The following is a 21,122-nucleotide window of genomic DNA, read 5'->3' on the forward strand; positions in this document are numbered from 1 at the left end:
AGAACAGCATCTAGTAAAGATGAGGTCAAGCATATTGCCTGCCTTGTGAGTAGGGGGGGACGGTGAGAGAGGTTAAAAGAGGAGAGGAGTGGAAAGAAGGAGGCAGAGAGAAATGAGTCAATGGTAGACGTGGGGAGGTTAAAGTCACCCAGAACTGTGAGAGGTGAGCCATCCTCAGGAAAGGAGCTTATCAAGGCGTCAAGCTCATTGATGAACTCTCCAAGGGAGCCTGGAGGGCGATAAATGATAAGGATGTTAAGCTTGAATGGGCTAGTGACTGTGACAGCATGGAATTCAAAGGAGGAGATAGACAGATGGGTCAGGGGAGAAAGAGAGAATGTCCACGTGGGAGAGATGAGGATTCCAGTGCCACCACCCCGCTGACCAGATGCTCTCAGGGTATGTGGTAGTCACCTCGAATGCATTTCAATTAACAGGTATGCCTTGTTAAAAGTTATTTTGTGGAATTTCTTTCCTTCTTAATGATTTTGAGCCAATCCGTTGTGTTGTGACAAGGTAGGGGTGGTATACAGAAGATAGCCCTATTTGGTAAAAGACCAAGTCCATATTATGGAAAGAACAGCTCAAATAAGCAAAGAGAAACGACAGTCCATCATTACTTTAAGACATGAAGGTCAGTCAATCCGGAAAATTTCTCAATTTCAAGAACTTTAAAAGTTTCCACTCTGGAGCCCAAAATCGTCCACAGAGTGAAGGAAAAGCCGCCAACAACTGCTCAGCATAATATGCTGGCTGCTTTGTTCCACTCGTTAGCTGCTTTTTCTTCACTCTGCGGTCCAACTCATCCCAAACCATCTCAACTGGGTTGAGGTCAGGTGTGTGCCTTATGTGTGTCATGAATTCTAAATAAATCATCGAAAGTGTCACCAGCAAAGCACCCCCACACCATCACATGTGGGAACTCCTTCAAAACCGTTGGAAATGCATTCCAGGTGACTACCTCATGAAGCTGGTTGAGGGAATGCCAAGAATGTGCAAAGCTGTCATCAAGGCAATGGGTAGCTACTTTGAAGAATCTAAAATCTATAATATATTTTTAGTTGTTTAACACTTTTTTGGTTACTACATGTCTCCACTATTATTCTACAATGTAGAAAATGGTAAAAATAAAGAAAAACCCTTGAATGAGTAGGTGTGTCCAAACTTTTGACTGGTACTGTAAGTATCCAGACCCTTTACTCAGTACTTTGTTGAAGCACTTTTGGTGTCCTCCAGCTTGGTAACATTGCCTGACATACAGCTTTAGCAAAAGTGATGGTTACCTGTATGTCATCTCTCTTGTATTCCTATAGTCTCTGGCTCAGTCCTTTGAGGGATTATCTATCTAGAATATTCTCTCATTTCCTATCTACCTAGGAACAACCCAACACACAAGTACTACCTAGCGGTGGACCCACTGTCTGGGTCGGTCTTTCTCTCGGACACCAACTCTCGACAGATCTACCGCGTGCGCTCACTGACCGGCGGGCGGCAGTTGTTGGACAATGCCCAGGTGGTGGCTGGGACCGGCGAGCAGTGTGTCCCCTTCGACGAGGCCCGCTGTGGGGACGGGGGCAAGGCCGTGGAGGCCACACTCATGAGCCCTAGGGGTGAGTTCCAGGGGCATAGTGTATCAACCCTTACTGTGGAGGTGACAGTGACTGAATACAGATGCCTTTCCTTATTTAAGGGATGCTCTGCTCCACACATTCCATATAAAATCAGTTACATACATCTAATTTCCATCAGGATTATTTTGTTAGATCTGTCTGTTACTTACACTGTCACTTATACCCCTTTGTAGGAAGCACATATATTGTGTGATTTTACACATGTTCACCTGCTATTCTTTTGGGGTCTTAAGCTGTCACTCAGTATCTAATTTAGTGGTATCCTCAGGAGGGAGGGTGTATGTAAACGAGTGATTTGCGATCTGTTTGTTCAGAGCAGTGACCTGGAACAGAAACAGCGGGTCTTCTTGACACCAAACTGCCAGGCGGAGTGTTACACTGTCACTTGGTGTCACAGCAGAGATGACACTCTAACACAGAGACATTCTGATGTCAGCATGAGGTTACAACCCTGCAGAATGCCTGATGAGCCCAACTTTGACAGTGTTTTGACTGTTTGTGTTAGCAGCCCCAGATGTAAAGTAGAACTAGTTTTCATATGTCAGAATGTTATGATTTCTAACTCTGCCTCCATCTTTCTGTCTGTCAGGGATCGCTGTGGATAAGAACGGCCTAATGTACTTTGTTGACGCCACCATGATCCGTAAGGTGGACCAAAACGGCATCATCTCCACCCTGATCAAGACCAATGACCTCACAGCGGTCCGTCCACTCAGCTGTGACTCCAGCATGGACGTCAGTCAGGTGAGGAGGAAAAACTGGGGAACAAAAAATCGAAATGTTTCATATCTTTATATTTTGGACTTACAGGCCCTTTGGGGCAGAAAACCTGTGTAGTGCTGAGGGTATATGTTTTTCTTAATAGCCAGGTGGGAAGAGAGTCTGCAGTCTAAATGATATCCCCATCTGTCCTATTTTTCCCCCTCTGCCTTATGGCCAAATACGCTAAGCATGGACCCCTACAGAGACTTTTCTTTAGAGGGATATATCTACTACTGTCCAACATAAGAGGGCTGCCTCTTTGCTGTCATAAATTGACAGTATTTATACCCACCTATCCAAGCTATCCTAGCTGTACGCTCTTCTGAATAGTGTGTGAGAGAGAGGAATTTGGATCAAGACTTGGAGATCTAAAGAGCCCTGGGGAGTTCCAGTGGATTTGTGATTACTCATGTGTTGTGTAACTGTTCATCCAGGTGCGTCTGGAGTGGCCCACAGATCTGGCGGTGAACCCCACAGACAACTCCCTGTATGTGCTGGAGAACAACGTGATCCTCCGCATCACAGAGAACCACCAGGTCAGCATCATCGCTGGGAGGCCCATGCACTGCCAGGTCCCGGGCATCGATTACTCCCTGAGCAAGCTGGCCATCCACTCTGCCCTGGAGAGCGCCACGGCCATCGCCATCTCCCACACTGGTGTGCTCTACATCGCCGAGACGGACGAGAAGAAGATCAACCGCGTGCGGCAGGTCAGCGCCTCCGGAGAGACCTCTCTGCTGGCCGGCGCCACCTCCGAGTGCGACTGCAAGAACGACGTCAACTGCCAGTGCTTCTCTGGCGACGAGGGCTACGCCACGGACGCCGGGCTCAACGCCCCCACCTCGCTCGCTGTGTCTCCCGACGGCACGCTGTTCATCGCTGACCTCAACAACATCCGTGTGCGGGCAGTGCGGCGCGACAGGCCCATGGCCACGCCAGTGGGGCTGTATGAGTTGGGGTCACCCCGGGAGCAGGAGCTGTATGTGTTCAGTAGAGATGGGCTCCACAGACAGACAGTCAGTCTGATCACCGGAGAACCTCTCTATAACTTCACCTACGGGCCGGACAGGGAGCTGGCTGCTGTTGCTGATAACTGTAACAACACCCTGAGGGTGAGGAGAGACGGATCTGGCCAGCTGAGGCTGGTGCTGTTGCCTGAGAACCAGGTGGTCACCCTGGGGTTGGACCCTGCCGGTGGCCTGCGCTCTGTATCTGCCCTCAACCAGGAGGTGGCGCTGATGAGCTATGCTACGAACACAGGCCTGCTGGCCTCCAAGGCTGATGAGACTGGATGGACCAACTTTTATGAGTATGTGGTAATTAACTTGTGTATGTGTGACTGTAAATTAGCCTAACGTATTCAGTGATATAGCTCACAGTGCAGTGTATTAATATTAGGTGAAGAAAAGGAGCAATAGCCATTTATTGGTGTGGAAATAATGCATTAGTCAGAGAGAGAAAAAGAAGTCTGGATTCCGTCAGGCCACTCGGAGTCAAATCAACAATATGGTCATGTCACATTGTCACCATCTGGTGTCTGACCCTGGTACTGCTCTGAGTGCTAGAAGACATCTGTTGGTCTCACACAAACATTCCAGCACATGTAGGATTTTTCCTCCATGGCCCCTGGACTCAGCTCCATCCTACTCTTCCCATGCAGGTATGACAGTGAGGGCCGTCTGACTAACGTCACCTACCCCACGGGAGTGGTGACCAGCCTGCACCGGGATATAGACCAGTCAATCAACATCGACATGGAGAGCTCCAACAGGGATGATGATGTCACCGTCATCACCAACCTGTCCTCTGCAGAGGCATCCTACACTGTGGTGCAAGGTAACAAACATGTCACCTAAAAGGATCATTCTCATATTTAAACTACAGTACTATAATCCCCTACCCAGCTCGCTCCCTCTGTCTCTCCAACTCCAACACCCTAGGGTACCTGACACTTTTTACAGTCCTATGACAAATGCGATTAAGGAGAAATTCATTACCTAGGACACAGTAAATCTTCATCTGTGTCTGTGGGTGCCATAGGAGGTGGCTGCTGCCCAACAAGAGGGCCCCTGATCCCAGAGCTTATTTCAGCCGTTTAACAGTGTGGGGAAAGAGCAGGAGAGAGTATAGATTTCCCTACTGACCCATGGGGGTGTGACAGAAAATAAATGCAATCTCATCTGTACGTCTGGAAACTACTGGAGCCGTGAGAATAAGAATTGAAGAGATTTATATGAAAGTGCGCCCTGGGGGGCTCATAAAAGAGGGAAAGCGACTTGGCTACCTTAAACTGCACACTTTATTTCAATCTAATGTGGGAGTTCTGACTGAAATGGACTCTACAAAGTAAATCTGTCTATAAAGGCTTCCAAAGTTTGCTTCTACTGTTTCAGGGAGATAAATTGAGTTTGAAAGCCGTTAAAAGCTGGTTTTGAGTACTCTCGTCTGGTTAGACGTGTTCGGGAAGTTTCCTTCGCATTAAGCTCCATGGATTATTTTGCTTCCAGGTACCTTTCCTCCTCAAATGTAGTACATGATCTCATTACTGCAGGTAAATGGAATAAAAAGCTCATGTTCTGCATTTTGCTGAGAGACGAAACACCCTCTTATCTTTGGTCATGTCATTATGAGAGAGGATACTTGTTATTGTCTGGTAGAAAAGTACACAGATTCAGCCCCTGAGACTGCATTTCCCCAAATGCAGAGCATTCAATCAGATCAAATGTAATGTCTTCTCTGTAATAAAACGTGCCCTCAGTTTCTCACTTCTAATCCAACCTGTGTGTGTGTGTGTGTGTGTGTGTGTGTGTGTGTGTGTGTGTGTGTGTGTGTGTGTGTGTGTGTGTGTGTGTGTGTGTGCGCCTGCTGCTCCCCCTGCAGACCAAGTACGGAACAACTACCAGTTCTGTTACAATGGTACTCTAAGAGTATTGTATGCCAATGGCATGGGCCTCAGCTTCCACACAGAGCCCCATATCCTAGCCGGCTCAGTCAGCCCTACCATTGGTCAGCGCAACATCAGTCTGCCCACCGACAGCGGGCTGAACTCTATCGAGTGGAGGATGAGGAAGGAACTCATCAAGAGCAAAGTGACCGTCTATGGCAGGAAGCTGAGAGTAAGCTGGACAAAATGCACTTAAAGTGCTCAGTCTCTAATGTCAATCCATTTCTGGAGTTTTTTTTAGACAATGCAGCTTGCTCTCTGTCAAACTGAAGTCCCGAGAAGGAAAATAGATCTACAATATAGGATTTGGAGAGTAATATTGTTGTTTTTAACTATATATGATACACAGCCAGCTCTGAGCAGAAGAGAGAAAATTGTGTTTTTCACCCATTAAAACATTTGATTTTATCAGAATGCATATGATTATACAGGCTTAGGATGTCTTCCTCTCAGGTTTCATGTAGTCAGGTGCCAATAATTTTTGACCTAACTGTACCTATGACTAATGAAATGTCCTCCCTCACACTCTGCACAGGCCCATGGCAGGAACCTCCTCTCCATTGATTTTGACCGCAACACTCGCACAGAGAAGATCTATGACGACCACCGTAAGTTCACACTGAGGATCATGTATGACCAGCAGGGCCGTCCAGCCACCTGGCTTCCCAGCAGCAGCCTGGCTGTGGTCAACGTGTCCTACTCCCCCACTGGACGCCTAGTGGGCCTGCAGAGAGGCAGCATGAGCCAGAGGAGCGAGTTTGACACCTTCGGACGCATCCTCTCACGCACCTTTGTGGACGGGAAGGTGTGGAGCTTCAGCTATCTGGACAGGGTGAGGCATTCTGATACACTGGTGGATGTGTCTGTCTGTGTTCTGTCTCTCTGTCTCTCTGTCTCTCTGTCTGTCTGTCTGTCTGTCTGTCTGTCTGTCTGTCTGTCTGTCTGTCTGTCTGTCTGTCTGTGCTGTAAGCTGCAAGGGAACAGCGTTTTTACTCTTGCCTGTCCCTGAGTTTTTTTGTTAGAAGATCTATGTTATTGTGGGTGTACAGTAGAGAATAAAAATGGATGTACCTTTTGTTTTCTCTATCTTCCTCCCCAGTCCATGGTGCTGCACCTCCAGCAGAGTCAGAGGCAGTATGTGTTTGAGTTTGACACCTCAGGGCGTATCATCTCTGTTACCATGCCCAGTATGGCCAGACACACCATGTCCACCCACGTGTCCATCGGCTACATCCGCAACATCTACAACCCTCCCGAGAGCAACGCCACCATCATCCACGACTTCAGTGAAGACGGACGACCCCGCGCCACCTTTTACCTAGGCACGGGTCGACACGTCATCTATAAGTATGGCAAGCTGGCCAAGCTGTCTGAGGTTCTGTACGACAGCACAGCTGTGACGTTCGGCTACGACGAGACAGCCGGAGTGTTGAAGATGGTTAACCTGCAGAGTGGGGGATTCTCCTGCACCATCCGCTACCGTAAAGTTGGCCCCCTAGTGGACAAACAAATGTACCGCTTCTCTGAGGAGGGCATGGTCAACGCCCGTTTTGATTACACCTACCACGACAACAGCTTCCGTGTGGCCAGCATCAAGCCGGTGATCGGCGAGACGCCCCTGCCCGTGGACCTCTACCGCTACGATGAGATCTCAGGCAAGGTGGAGCACTTTGGCAAGTTTGGCATTATCTACTATGACGTCAACCAGATAATCACAACGGCAGTGATGACCCTCAGCAAGCACTTTGACGCCCACGGCCGCATCAAAGAGGTGCAGTACGAGATCTTCCGCTCGCTCATGTACTGGATGACGGTACAGTATGACAGCATGGGCCGGGTCATCAAGAGAGAGCTGAAGATCGGGCCATATGCTAACACAACACAGTACCGCTATGAATATGACGGTGACGGCCAGCTTGTCGGGGTCAAAGTCAACGACTGGTCCACCTGGCGTTACAGCTACGACCTGAACGGCAACTTGCACCTGCTGAACCCTGGGAACAGCGCACGCCTGCTGCCGCTGCGCTACGACTTGCGCGACCGCATCACCCGCCTAGGCGACATGCAGTACCGCGTCGATGAGGATGGTGTCCTGAGCCAGCGTGGCGCTGACGTCTTCCTCTACAACTCCAACGGGCTGCTGGAGCAGGCGTACAGCCGTACGCCCAGGGGGTGGAGCGTCCGTTACCGCTACGATGGCCTGGGCCGCCGCATCTCCAGGAAGACCAATGAGGGAGAGCACCTGCAGTTCTTCTACGCAGATCTCAACTACCCCGGCAGGATAACCCACGTGTACAACCACTCTGGAGGGGAGATCACCTCTTTCTACTACGATCTGCAGGGACATCTGTTTGCTATGGAGGTGACCGGCGGGGAGGAGTATTACATCGCCTCAGACAACACGGGCACACCGCTCGCCGTATTCAGCAGCAACGGACAGATGGTCAAGCAGCTCCAGTACACTGCCTACGGGGAGGTGTACCACGACTCCAACCCTGACTTCAACATGGCGGTGGGCTTCCACGGAGGGCTCTACGACCCCCTCACCAAGCTGGTGCACTTTGGACAGAGAGACTACGATGTGCTGGCAGGCAGATGGACTGCCCCAGACCATAAACTCCTACCTAAGATTGGCAAGGAGCCGTCCCCGTTCAATCTGTACATGTTCAAGAACAACAACCCACTCAGTGATATGATAGACGTCAAGAGCTATGTGACAGGTGAGGATGATTGAGTTAGCTTTTTCTTATGGAAAAAGATCCATCAAGTGAGCTAAGTATGTTGTTATGACATCTTGACATGTTTTAATTCATTAATACTCTTGCACTATTTTGCAGATGTGAAGAGCTGGCTGGTGATGTTTGGTTTCCAGCTCAGTAACATCATACCAGGCTTCCCCAGACATCCCATGTATTTTGTTGAACCGCCTTATGAACTATTAGCAAGCCAGGACTGTGAGACTGCTCAGGTGAGTTATTTATCAAATACATATTTGAGCTACTAATTACTGAGACTACACAGGCAAATCTCCATGTATTTTATGTTTATTAATTTAAACAAAATAATCAAGTGGCTGGCTGACCCTCTGCTCTGTCTCCAGCTGATCACAGGGGTGCAGCATGCAGCGGAGCGCCACAACCAGGCCTTCATGGCCCTGGAAGGGAGGTTGCTCAACAAGGAGCACTGGGCCAAACGGGACAAGCCTGGGTACTGGTTCGGCACCAAGATCCCCATCGTGGGCCGGGGCATGATGCTAGCCATCAAGGAGGGCCATGTGGTGACGGGAGTGTCCGGCCTGGCCAGCGAGGACAGCCGTAAGGTGGCCCAAGTCCTGAACAACGCCATCTATCTGGAGGGAACCCACTACACCATAGACGGGAAGGACTGTCACTTCTTTGTGAAGCTGGGCCTGGCTGACAGTGACCTGCTGTCTCTAGGACTGAGCAGCGGGAGGAAAGCCCTGGAGAATGGCGTCAACGTGACCGTAAGCGGCCGCTCTCGTCGGGGCGTCACCGTGGAGATCCACACGATAGCGTTGTCCCTGAGTGTACGTTACGGCCTGGCGGCTGACATCCTGGAGAAGGAGCGGGGTCGCCTGCTGGAGCAGGCCCACCAGAGGGCCCTGTCGGGGGCCTGGATGAGGGAGCAGCAGTGTCTGAGAGAAAGCAGAGAAGGTGGGAGGCTGTGGGCAGAGGGAGAGAGGCAGCAGCTCCTGGCAGCAGGGAAGGTGCCAGGTTACGATGGGTACTATGTGCTGCCTGTGGAGCAGTACCCAGAACTGGCAGACAGCAGCAGCAACATCCAGTTCCTCAGACAGAAGGAGATGGGCAAGAGGTAACAGAGTACAATACAACACAGCCCCTCTGACACTTCATCTCCTAGGGAGAGTAAACATGGGGCATCTGAGAGGACACAATCTCACAAAACGGATGTCTTGCTGAAGGCAAAAACAACGCCTGAATGAGTTCAGACTATGATTGAATAAAGCACCCTTAACTACTGATGATATGAACTGTACTGACTTTTTTATGAGGAAAAAAAATCGAAAATAGTTTTCACTCTTTTTTGAGGGATTGGTATTGATGCCAGTGAGGTTAACTGCTATTCCAACAGTTTATCAGACGTATCCGACCCAACGCAGACAATGACAACACAGTCAAGGCTTTTATTTCTAATGGCTAAACAACTCTTGAACTGTCTCAGGCCACCATCTGAAGAACATAGAGCCATCACTTGCCAACATCATCATAACCATGAGCAATGTTTAAGGACGCTCAATTGTTCTTCATTCAGAGTACATAGTAAAATATGGTTTAATTTAACAACAACAGAGATTGAGGATATGACATATATGTAGATTTGTATGTTCCTGTGCTGTAGACTTTGAAACAAGACATTCACTTGGACACTATCCAAGATAAGTCAGGATAACTCTCTCACAATTTCAAGAAAAATACAAATGGAATCAGAGGATATTTTTTTTTTTTTGCTCTTTTTGTTTGCACTATATGACAATCATGAAGAATTTGTATTGAGGATGAAATACATGTCTTTTAAAATATATATATATATATTAAAGTATTCTCAATACATATTTAAATTTGCAGCCCAAGACATGTTACAGATAAAATATGGTAACACTTTACTTGATACCCAGCATCATAACACGTTATTACACGGTCATAACATCTGACATAATTTGTCATAACCTGTTATAATATGGTCATAACACTGTCATGACGCATATATTTAGACCTGTTGTGACATAACGTGCATTATTTTATGGCTGGTTATGACGCCTACATATGTGTCAAAACCCACCAAACCTACCACACAAGGAAAAACATTCCATTACACCATAGCGTATGTGTCAACAGTATGCTTGTTATATAAACATTTTTGAAATTGACCATATTAAATTATCATTGTAATTGCGCACACATTGATGTCAGACATGCACTTACGTTAATGCTCTGTTGCTGATGACTGGGATGAATGCAGGAGCAGATTTCAGGAGCAGGACAAGACACATGACAGTGTTATGACAAGTTATGTCAGTTGTTATGACCGTGTCATAATGTGTTATGACACTGGGTGTCAAGTAAAGGTCTACCTAAATTATGGTGTATGTTGTGTTTTTATATTGTTTACTTTTTTTGTCTTTACAACTGTGAAACATGTTTCCCTATACATTACCAAGTTAAATGTGTACATTCACATTCATTCAGCAACAGAGATCCATGTCCTGAAAGCTGTCTAATTTGTAAATTTCTCAAAAGGTGGTTTAACTATAGTTCTGTGAAGATCCATAGAAGAGATGTTTACATACTGATCTTTGATTGATTTGATTGCCAAAACTCAAACATCCCCTTTAAACTGGAGATTTTAATTAATTTTTTACCTAGTGGTTTCTCTGTAACCAACCATATATGTAAAAAGTATCTTTTCACTGTGAAGAACCACAGTATGGATGTCAATATGTACATGAATAGGTATCATGAAACATTCTTTACACTAGGACGAGGATTATGTGGAAGGTTTATCAGAATAAACGTGTTTTTTCATGTTGCATGAAGTTATTTTTCCACTTTCAGCAAGCAGCTGTGGATCGACGTGCTTTCCTGAGACTATTATTAACTACCTACCCTCAACTTCCATTGAGCACTTACAGTATTTTTGTCATTAGCGTAAAATTAGCAAATTGTGAATAAATCAAAGCAATTTAATCTGTCAAATACTGATTGACAGGTAAAATTGGCTTCCTTTGTACTACTGAGGTAAATGTATATTAAAGGCAGGTATTGTATTATTCAAATTGAGATCATTGGAGGCAAACCTCTTCCTGTCAGCTGCAGTGGGTTCTCATGGCTCCCAGGTTATTTTTACCATTTTAATTAGCACCTGCCAGAAGCATCTTTGACCCCCAACACTAACGTATATGAAAGACTGGAGTACTGCAGTGAAGTGTGAGGTTGGGACTCCAAGCTAACAAGCAGATTTAATCATTAACATCGCCATTGACATACAGTAGGACTGAGCCACTCCGTGACCGTAGAATCATCTACCTCTATAGAACAGCGGTAAGCAGAGATACTCAGCAGTCTGGACTGTTGTTCTGAACGAGTTGCACCTCCCCCTTTGCAGCTATTTTCACACACAGCAGATCAAACTCACTGCTCCCTGTCCAAAGCCCTGTTTATACCCTGGTGCGAACATGTGTCCTGATCTTGTCCACATTCTGATTGGGCCCACATTTTTAGACAGGTGTAGATGATTAAAATAACTGATGGTGATCAGAATGTGGACAAGATCAGTACACATGTTAGCACCAGGTATAAACAGGACTTAAATCTTGACCTTTCAGAAATAGAATCACAGACCTTCCTGGCCCCACACTCAACCCACATGAGAGCTTTAAGCCAGGGGGGTGAGAAGCACTGCCCAAAATAAGTTGTGCAAATATAGGCACCTGACTAAGACACACAGCTAAAATGTGCATATTTAAATGTGTATAGCTCTAGCTGTAAACCATTGGAGGCTGCTGATGGAAGGACGGCTCTTAATAATGTATGGAACGGAATAAATGGAATGGTATCAAACTCTTGGAAACCAATTTCAACAATTTTACTGAGTTACAGTTCAAATAAGGAAATCAGTCAATTGAAATAAATTCATTAGGCCCTAATCTATGGATTTCACATGACTGGGCAGGGGCGCACTGGGGATCTAGGCCCAGCCAATCAGAATTCGTTTTTCCCCACAAAAGTGCTTTATTACAGACAGAAATACTCCTCAGTTTCATCAGCTGTCTGGGTGGCTGGTCTCAGCTGATCCTGCAGGTGAAGAAGCCAGATGTGGAGGTCCTGGGCTGCAGTGATTACACGTGGTCTGTGGTTGTGAGGCCATTCGGACGTACTGCCAAATTCTCTAAAACGATGTTAGGTGGAGGTTTATGGTAGAGAAATTAACATTCAGTTCTCTGGCAACAGCTCTGGTGGACAAAACTTGAGACATCTGTGGCATTGTGTTGTGTGACAAAACTGCACATTTTAGAGTGGCCTTTTATTGTCCCCAGCACAAGGTGCAGCTGTGTAATGATCAGGCTGTTTAATCATCTTCTTGATATGCCACAACTGTCAGGTGGATGGATTATCTTGGCAGGGATATAAATTGGACAAAATTTGAGAAATAAGCTTTTTGTGTGTATGGAAAATTTCTGGGATATTTTATTTCAGCTCATGAAACATGGGACCAAAACTTAACACGTTGCATTTATATTTTTGTTCAGTCTAGTTTTCTTTACCATGAAAACCAAATATTTAAAGGTGGGGATGAAAGAGAAACGTAAGTTTCCAACATCTCTAATATGAAAAACAAACAAATATAATTAAATATAAACTGTTAATTATTAAGACTGATTATTCAACATTGTTTTATACATTTTTCTTCAGTGAAGATGTGTCAATATTTATATATTAAAAAAAAGTTAGCTTTAGTACTTTGAGTGTTCAGGCTAGGTTTTTAGTTGCCGTATGATGTACAAAGTCACATGTGCAACAATTTAGCGAGCATAATAAAGTTACAACAAATAAGACAAAGAGGCAGGAAGTAAAAGATCAGTTAACTTGCAGACGGTTTTACACCGTGGTAGATTTCTCTGGGGAGCACATGGTGAGGCAACAGTGAGGTCTCGTCTCGCCAGGTTCAGTGATCAGGTCATCATGTCCCACAAACAGCAGCAGCAAAGGGCCGTCCAACAGGCCGTGAGACAGGCGTGCTCCCCTCCGCCTCCGCCATCTCGACTCCTGTCCTCCACCACATACACTGATAGAGATGAAGACAAAGAGAAGTTATTCAATGCTGTATTCCCAGTCCCTCTTATCTACACACATCACAGGAGGTTGGTGGCACCTTAATTGGGGAGGACAGGCTCGTGGTCATGGCTGGAGCGGAATCGGTGGAATGGTATTAAATACATCAAACCCATTCCATTTATTCCATTCCAGTCATTATTATGAGCCTTCCTCCCCTCAGCAGCCTCCATTGACACACATGCATGTTCATAATATTGGAAAAACAAAAAGCTTGTATCCATTATTTAGATACTTATACTAGTAATTGGCCAGAACTAGGACACTCCATGTTACGACACTCGTTAGCTATCAGGCATTAATTCGTATTACTGTCAAGGCACTAGTAATTTCAATGTGGGCTAAGGGAATGAGGGCAGATTCACAAACCCTCACTTCCGGCAAGAGCGAGATGGGTTTAGACTGGGAGCTGGAATTGGATGCCCCTGGGGTCTGATCAAACTCTCACTGAGTGAGAAGCCAGCAGTTCTGCCATTAGTGTCATATGGGTTAAGTTGAATTTCATTCCTATGAGCGTTCAAATCCATTTAATCACTTTGGCCTCGTCACAGAGCCAGAGATTGCCTGGCCCAGACTGTCTACATGCTGGGAAAATTATATATTAGTGTTCATTGAGTTGTACTGGCCTAAGTGAGTTGTACTGACAATTCTGCACCTCGACTAGTCATCAAGAATCCTTTCTATAAAAAGGTAAAATAGTTGATTTATGCACAGGCAGTGGTTAAGTTGTGCCTCAGCTTCACGAAACCTGGCTCCTGCACCTTGGGTCAAAGGCAGGGTTTTTCTGCATGGAAAAGTATTGGGCAGGCCATCTAATATTTATTTTATGGGCCACCTAAATCCAAACAGTCAAAAAAGACTAGAAATTAGTTCATATTTTTCGGGATGGAAAAACTTTTCAGTGTAAACTTAAACTAAAACCAAATATACACGGAGTATACCAAACATTAGGAACACCTTCCTAGTATTGAGTTGCACCCCCTTCTGCCCTCAGAACAGCCTCAATTCGTCGGGGCATTGACTCTACAAGGTGTCGAAAGCATGTTGACTCCAATGCTTCCAACAGTTGTGTCAAATTGGCTGGATGTCCTTTGGGTGGTGGACCATTCTTGATACACAGGGGAAACTGTTGAGAGTGAAAAACCCAGCAGCGTTGCAGTTCTTGGCACAAACCAGGGCGCCTGGCACCTACTACCATACCATGTTGAAAGGCACTTACAATTCATCCTCTGAATAGTACACACACAATCCATGTCTCGATTGTCTCTTAAGGCTTAAAAATCATTCTTTAACCTGGCTCCTCCCCTTCATCTACTCTGATTGAAGTGGATACTACACGGATTAACAAGTGACATCAATAAGGGAGCATAGCTTTCACCTGGATTCACCTGGTCTGTCTATGTCCAGGAAAGAGCAGGTGTTCCTAATGGTTTGTACACTCAGTGTAAAGTATTTAGAGAAGATAATGAGCCTATATATATTTTTTTAGACCAAAATCACCAAAATTACTAACAATCACCAAAATAAAAGCTAGACAGTCTAACATTTCCAAACATTATGCATTCAGGATCATTTTTGTCATGGTATGGGCCCCGGGCGCTGATGACTTGGACGTTGATTAAGTCAGCTCCCACACTAATCTGATTCAGAGGGGTTGGGTTAAATGCGGAAGAAACATTTTGGTTGTGCAATTGACAAGGTATCCCCTTTCCCTTTATTGATTATGTTATCATGTTTGAGTCACTCAGATAGCATAAATTATGGCAAAATGTGTAAAATGTAAGGAAATTACACTACATGACCAAAAGTATGTGGACACCTGCTCGTCAAACATCTCATTCCAAAATCATGGGCATTAACATAGAGTTGGTCCACCTTTTGCTGCTACAACAGCCTCCACTCTTCTGGGAAGGCTTTCCACTAGATGTTGGAACATTGCTGAGGGGACTTGCTTCCATTCAGCCACAAGAGCATTAGTGAGGTCGGGCACTGATGTAGGTCGATTAAGCCTAGCTCGCTGTCGGCTTTCCAAATCATCCCAAAGGTGTTCAATGGGGTTGAGGTCAGGTCTCTTTGCAGCCCAGTCAAGTTCTTCCACACTGATCTCGACAAACCATTTCTGTATGGACCTCGCTTTGTGCATGGGGGCATTGTCATGCTGAAACAGGAAAGAGCCTTCCCCAAACTGTTGCCACAAAGTTGGAAGCACAGAATTGTCTAGAATGTCATTGTATGCTGTAGTGATTAAGATTTGCCTTCACTTGAACTAAGGGGCCCGAACCATGAAAAACAGCCCGAGACCATTATTACTCGTCCACTATAATTTACAGTTGGCACAATACATTCGGACGGGTAGTGTTCTCCTGGCATCCGCCAAACCCAGATTTGTACGTCGGACTGCCAGATGATGAAGCATGATTCATCACTCCAGAGAACTGCTCCAATGGTGGCGAGCTTTACACCACTCCAGCCGATGCTTGGCATTGCGCATGGTGAATTTAGGCTTGTGTGGCTGCTCGGCCATGGAAACTCATTTCATGAAGCTCCTGAGGAACAGTTCTTGTGCTGACGTTGCTTCCAGAGGCAGTCTGGAACTCCGTAGTGAGTGTTGCAACCGAGGACAGACAATTTTTACACGCTTCAGCACTCGCCGGTCCCGTTCTGTGAGCTTGTGTGGCCTACCACTTCGCAGATGAGTCATTGTTGCTCCTAGACATTTTCACTTCACAATAACAGCACTTACAGTTGACCGGCGCAGCTCTAGCAGGGCAGAAATTTGACAAACTGACTTGTTGGAAAGGTGGCATCCCATGTCGGTGTCACATTGAAAGTCACTGAGCTCTTCAGTAAGGCCATTCTACTGCCAATGTTTGTCTATGGAGATTGCATGGCTGTGTGCTAAAAATAGCCGAATCCACTAATTTGAAGGGGTGTCCACATACTTTTGTAAATATAATGTTGGTTTAAAACTGCAAATGTTCTCAGCCCCATGGCAAGCTGTGTAGAATTACAGGAAACTAGCTTAAAACTGTAATTTTTTATCTCAGATCCCATTGTAAAATGTATAGAATTGCAGGAAATTAGCTTTACAACAGCAATATTTTGTCACTGCGGCCAACAGGGGGGCCTCAAACATTTTTGGTCAGCAGTGACGCCATTGGCCACGCCCACTGTCACACCCACCACCATTTTGATCCAGAAAAAAGCTCCAGCACCAAAGAGAAAAGTAGAATAAAATATATATTTTTTAAGTTAGGGTTAAACTAACCCTTGTATCCACCACAGGATGCAACAGAATATAATTACCCAACAGGATAAGAAATAATTTCAACTGTGATATACAACTGTTTACACAAGCAAGCTAAAAGCTAGAGCTTACAACATGAGGCTTCAATTGGGTGCAACAGCACCAAGAGTGGAAGGCCTCTGTTTAGAACATCCATCTCACTGATGGTTGATAAGTATGTACAAGGTTCACGGTATGCTCACTTACTGTATCTGGGTTGAGAGAGTGTTTCCCCATAACACACAAAAAGCTGTTCTGTTTGACTAACAGTTCTTGTTGCAGCAATATAGGCACTCAATGCCCTAACCGGGCAAAGTGTATGCAACTCACGACTCTCCTGTGAGTAGGGAGGCAGGTGAAATGCTACTATGATTAAGGGCTGGTTAACATATGATGATGAAAGGACCTTAGGTAAAAATGTTGAATTTGGCCAAAGCACTGCCTTAGATCCATCTTCTGCTAAAGTGAGGCATGAAGGATGGATAGAAAGCGCATGTACTGTAATTCTCCAACACGCTTGGCTGACACCATAGCCAATAGAACGTCAGTCTTGACTGAGAGCTCCTATAGCTCAAGTGAAGACGGGCTCAAATGGTGGACTCAGAAATGATCGTAGGACAACATCTAACTCCCATGAGGGTACTGAAGGAGCCTTGGGTGGCCGTAGCCTGAGGGCACCTTTCATGAATTGCGATACTAGAGGGTGTGCCCGTAGTAATGCATCCGTAATCTAGTCATGATCCATAGAGATGGCTGCCGTACACACTTTCAATGTAGATGGAACTTCCCTGCAGCCATAAACTCCTAGGGGAAAGCTAATCAAATGGCTACACGGACTATTTACATTCACCCACCCCCCCCCCCCTTTTTACACTGCTGCTACTCGCTGTTTATTATCTATGCATAGTCACTTTACCCCTACCTACATGTACATATTACCTCAATTTCCTCGACTAACCTGGACCCCCGCATGGCTGCTAGAATCCTGACTAGAACCAAAAAATTGGATCATATTACTCCAGTGCTAGCCTCCCTACACTGGCTTCCTGTTAAGGCAAGGGCTGATTTCAAGGTTTTACTGCTAACCTACAAAGCATTACATGGGCTTGCTCCTACCTATCTTTCCGATTTGGTCCTGCCGTACATACCTACACGTACGCTACGGTCACAAGACGCAGGCCTCCTAATTGTCCCTAGAATTTCTAAGCAAACGGCTGGAGGTAGGGCTTTCTCCTATAGAGCTCCATTTTTATGGAATGGTCTGCCTACCAATGTGAGAGACGCAGACTCAGTCTCAACCTTTAAGTCTTTACTGAAGACTTATCTCTTCAGTAGGTCCTATGATTAAGTATAGTCTGGCCCAGGAGTGTGAAGGTGAACGGAAAGGCTGGAGCAACGAACCGCCCTTGCTGTCTCTGCCTTGCCGGTTCCCCTCTTTCCACTGGGATTCTCTGCCTCTAACCCTTTTACAGGGGCTGAGTCACTGGCCTACTGGTGTTCTTCCATGCCGTCCATGGGAGGGGTGCGTCACTTGAGTGGGTTGAGTCACTGACGTGGTCTTCCTGTCTGGGTTGGCGCCCCCCCCTTGGGTTGTGCCATGGCGGAGATCGTTGTGGGCTATACTCGGCCTTGTCTTAGGACGGTAAGTTGGTGGTTGGAGACATCCCTCTAGTGGTGTGGGGGCTGTGCTTTGGCAAAGTGGGTGGGGTTATATCCTGCCTGTTTGGCCCTGTCCGGGGTATCATCGGCTGGGGCCACAGTGTCTTCTGATCCCTCCTGTCTCAGCCTCCAGTATTTATGCTGCAGTAGTTTATGTGTCGGGGGCTAGGGTCAGTCTGTTACATCTGGAGTATTTCTCTTGTCTTATCCGGTGTCCTGTGTGTATTTAAATATGCTCTCTCTAATTCTCTCTTTCTCTCTTTCTGTCTTTCTCTCGGAGGACCTGAGCCCTAGGACCATGCCTCAGGACTACCTGGTATGATGACTCCTTGCTGTCCCCAGTCCACCTGGCCGTGCTGCTGCTCCAGTTTCAACTGTTCTGCCTGCGGCTATGGAACCCTGACCTGTTCACCGGACGTGCTTGTTGCACCCTCGACAACTACTATGATTATTATTATTTGACCATGCTGGTCATTTATGAACATTTTAACATCTTGACTATGTTCTGTTATAATATCCACCCTGCACAGCCAGAAGAGGACTGGCCACCCCTCATAGCCTGGTTCCTCTCTAGGTTTCTTCCTAGGTTTTTGGCCTTTCTAGGGAGTTTTTCCTAGGGAGTTTTTCCTAGCCACCGTGCTTCTTTCACATGCTTTGCTTGCTGTTTGGGGTTTTAGGCTGGGTTTCTGTACAGCACTTTGAGAATATCAGCTGATGTACGAAGGGCTATATAAAAATAAATTTGATTTGATTTGATTGACTCGGTACTGGTACCCCCTGTATATAGAGCCTCTTTATTATTATTTTATTTGTTGCTCCTTTATTTTTTTACTTTCGTTTATTTAGTTAATATTTTCTTAACCCTTATTTTTCTTCAAACTGCATTGTTGGTTAAGGGCTTGTAAGTAAGCATTTCATGGTAAGGTCTACAGCTGTATTCGGCACGTGACAAATAAAATGTTCTTTGATTTGACTAGATTAACATCAACTACTCACAGCACCTCCAAGTTGTTGAAGAATTGTAATTCCGTAAGGAAGTAATCCGAAGGGATTAATAGCAATCTCGTAATGTAAAACACAAATGTGAGAGTGAAGAAAGACAGAATGTCACACCACACTGCCTTTTATAGTGACAGGTCACGTGGGTACAGTAAGGGTGTGGCGTGACTGCAAACATCTTTGATATTAAGTATCTCAATCACATCACGTGAAGGAGTTCCCAGAGGTCATTTGGCAACCCATTACGAAGACTAAAAAGAACCCTAACACCAATTTTGGCCTATTATCTATCTCTAACCCTTAGTCTTATAGTCAACCCTGGCTTAACCTAACCCGGCCAAAATAGGGCTCCCCACCTCAGAATTCCCAATTTAACCCCTGTATACAATAATCTATTCAGATACACAGCCAGACAAAAGTGGGTCAGTGGGTTATTCTATGTATTAATTTCCATAGCTGCTTCATAATTCCAAGATCTCACCTGTGTTCTTAGGGGCTTCTCCATACATTTGTGCACCAGGGGGTGTATCCTGCCATCCTAACTGTGGCTGAGGGGGAATCTGGTAACCCTGGTAACCTGGCTGCCCTTGGTATAAACCTGGGGGTCCTGGGGGGAAGTTAGAGTAGGATGGATCTGTGGGTGGATAACCCGGAGCAGGGTATCCCTGGGCTGGGTATCCCTGATCTGGGAACCCTTGGGGTTGGTACACAGGGGCCATGGGGGTTGGATACCCAGGTGCTGTAGGGGCAGGGTATCCTGGGGCAGAGGGGCCAGGGCCCCCATAAGGAGGCGGCTGATCAAAATTCATCTGTGGACAGCAAGACGAATCCGCCTAGGAATGTGGGAAATCACAAAACAACAAAAGCATAAATATGGCATGTGATAAGTAATGTCTCTGACCAAATGTCAGAAACATAATGAGAAAGCCACGACAATTGACTGTCAGATTCCCTTGTCTTGGAGTGTAGAATGTGCATGCTGCTTAAGTTTAACTGAAAACAGTCCATTCTAGTGAATGAGAGCTTTGTTGCCCTGCTGCTGCAACGAGTGGGGTGATGTCAGCCCTGTGACTGACTGTGAAAGACTGACTCAGTCTGAGAGGTGACATTCCACTCTGGATGCACAACTATTTTAACAGTGTAATGATAATGAGTGGACAAGGCCAGAGTCTGAATTTAATTATAGGCAATACTTTCCACTTCCACAGACACAGTTAATCAGGAGAAGTATGTGGATCGTATGGCCAAGAGCCCATTCAGTGGTTGGCTATTCCAATCCATAAAATACTATTCTAGGGTAATTTGTTCACAGTTATTGCCGTTTAAGAAAAGTTAAACTGTAGTGTAGGCAGCTTCAGCACCAAAGTTGTATTCAAACTTTCCTTAGTTTACTTCATTAGACAGATTCTAGACATTCAACATTCAAGAATAAATAAATCATGCAGACCATTTCTACTCTTCCCTTGTTAAAACGACCTATAGTGTGTCTGAGTGAATAATTCCAGTATTACCTCGGGTTGAATGAACTGTAATCTGTAATGCGCTTTCTTTCTCTCTTCTTGGTTCGGATTGGCATCAACACAGCCTTTTTCTTGATTTAAGTTGTATAATCCATTGAGTGTTGCTTGCTGGCGCGCTCAACCGTTTTCACTGGCTGCAACGGAAAACTAGCTGATGGGTGCGTTGATGTCTTAGAGACAGCTGAGCAGGTCGGCCGATTTTGGCCTACTATCATCTGACTCGGTTTTCCCCCCACCTCTCATAACCTTACGTCACAACCATGAGTAATTTTACTCTCTGCTGATCACACTCACATTTTAACTTTACATTGGTGGCATTTAATTGTAATACTTCTAGGGTAATAGGGGGTAACTAGCCCCCTGGGGTAAACCTACAGCGTGGATAGGGATTGAGGGAGATAAGCCGTGTGGGGAAACTGCTTTTTTTACCCGATCTGTCAAACTTATCAC

The 21,122-nt window shown here is 45.7% G+C and overlaps 2 protein-coding genes across 5 annotated transcripts in view; one reads left to right on the top strand and one right to left on the bottom strand.

Annotated features, from left to right (window-relative positions):
- The window catches only part of LOC106567418 (teneurin-2), a 133,292-nt gene extending 122,387 nt beyond the window's left edge, over positions 1–10,905 (top strand). For all 4 annotated transcript variants that reach the window (XM_014136636.2, XM_045693382.1, XM_014136638.2 and 1 more), the window contains 9 exons: positions 1,378–1,610; positions 2,221–2,375; positions 2,828–3,702; positions 4,054–4,229; positions 5,274–5,509; positions 5,873–6,169; positions 6,437–8,057; positions 8,175–8,305; positions 8,438–10,905. In XM_014136636.2, the coding sequence (XP_013992111.1) occupies positions 1,378–1,610; positions 2,221–2,375; positions 2,828–3,702; positions 4,054–4,229; positions 5,274–5,509; positions 5,873–6,169; positions 6,437–8,057; positions 8,175–8,305; positions 8,438–9,175 (4,462 nt within the window). In that variant the 3' untranslated portion in view covers positions 9,176–10,905. The remainder of the gene's footprint in view (positions 1–1,377; positions 1,611–2,220; positions 2,376–2,827; positions 3,703–4,053; positions 4,230–5,273; positions 5,510–5,872; positions 6,170–6,436; positions 8,058–8,174; positions 8,306–8,437) is intronic.
- Positions 10,906–12,541: 1,636 nt separating this feature from the next.
- On the bottom strand, positions 12,542–20,895 carry LOC106567419 (cysteine-rich and transmembrane domain-containing protein 1). Its single transcript, XM_014136641.2, has 3 exons — positions 20,664–20,895; positions 19,634–19,985; positions 12,542–13,161 (listed from the first exon to the last, which is right to left on the bottom strand). Exons 2-3 carry the CDS (start codon positions 19,959–19,961, stop codon positions 13,049–13,051), a joined length of 441 nt encoding a protein of 146 aa, XP_013992116.1. The 5' UTR covers positions 19,962–19,985; positions 20,664–20,895; the 3' UTR covers positions 12,542–13,048.
- Between the last annotated feature and the right edge of the window lie 227 nt (positions 20,896–21,122).

This window comes from Salmo salar, chromosome ssa13, assembly GCF_905237065.1.
Source record: "Salmo salar chromosome ssa13, Ssal_v3.1, whole genome shotgun sequence".
NCBI classification, from domain to species: domain Eukaryota; kingdom Metazoa; phylum Chordata; class Actinopteri; order Salmoniformes; family Salmonidae; genus Salmo; species Salmo salar.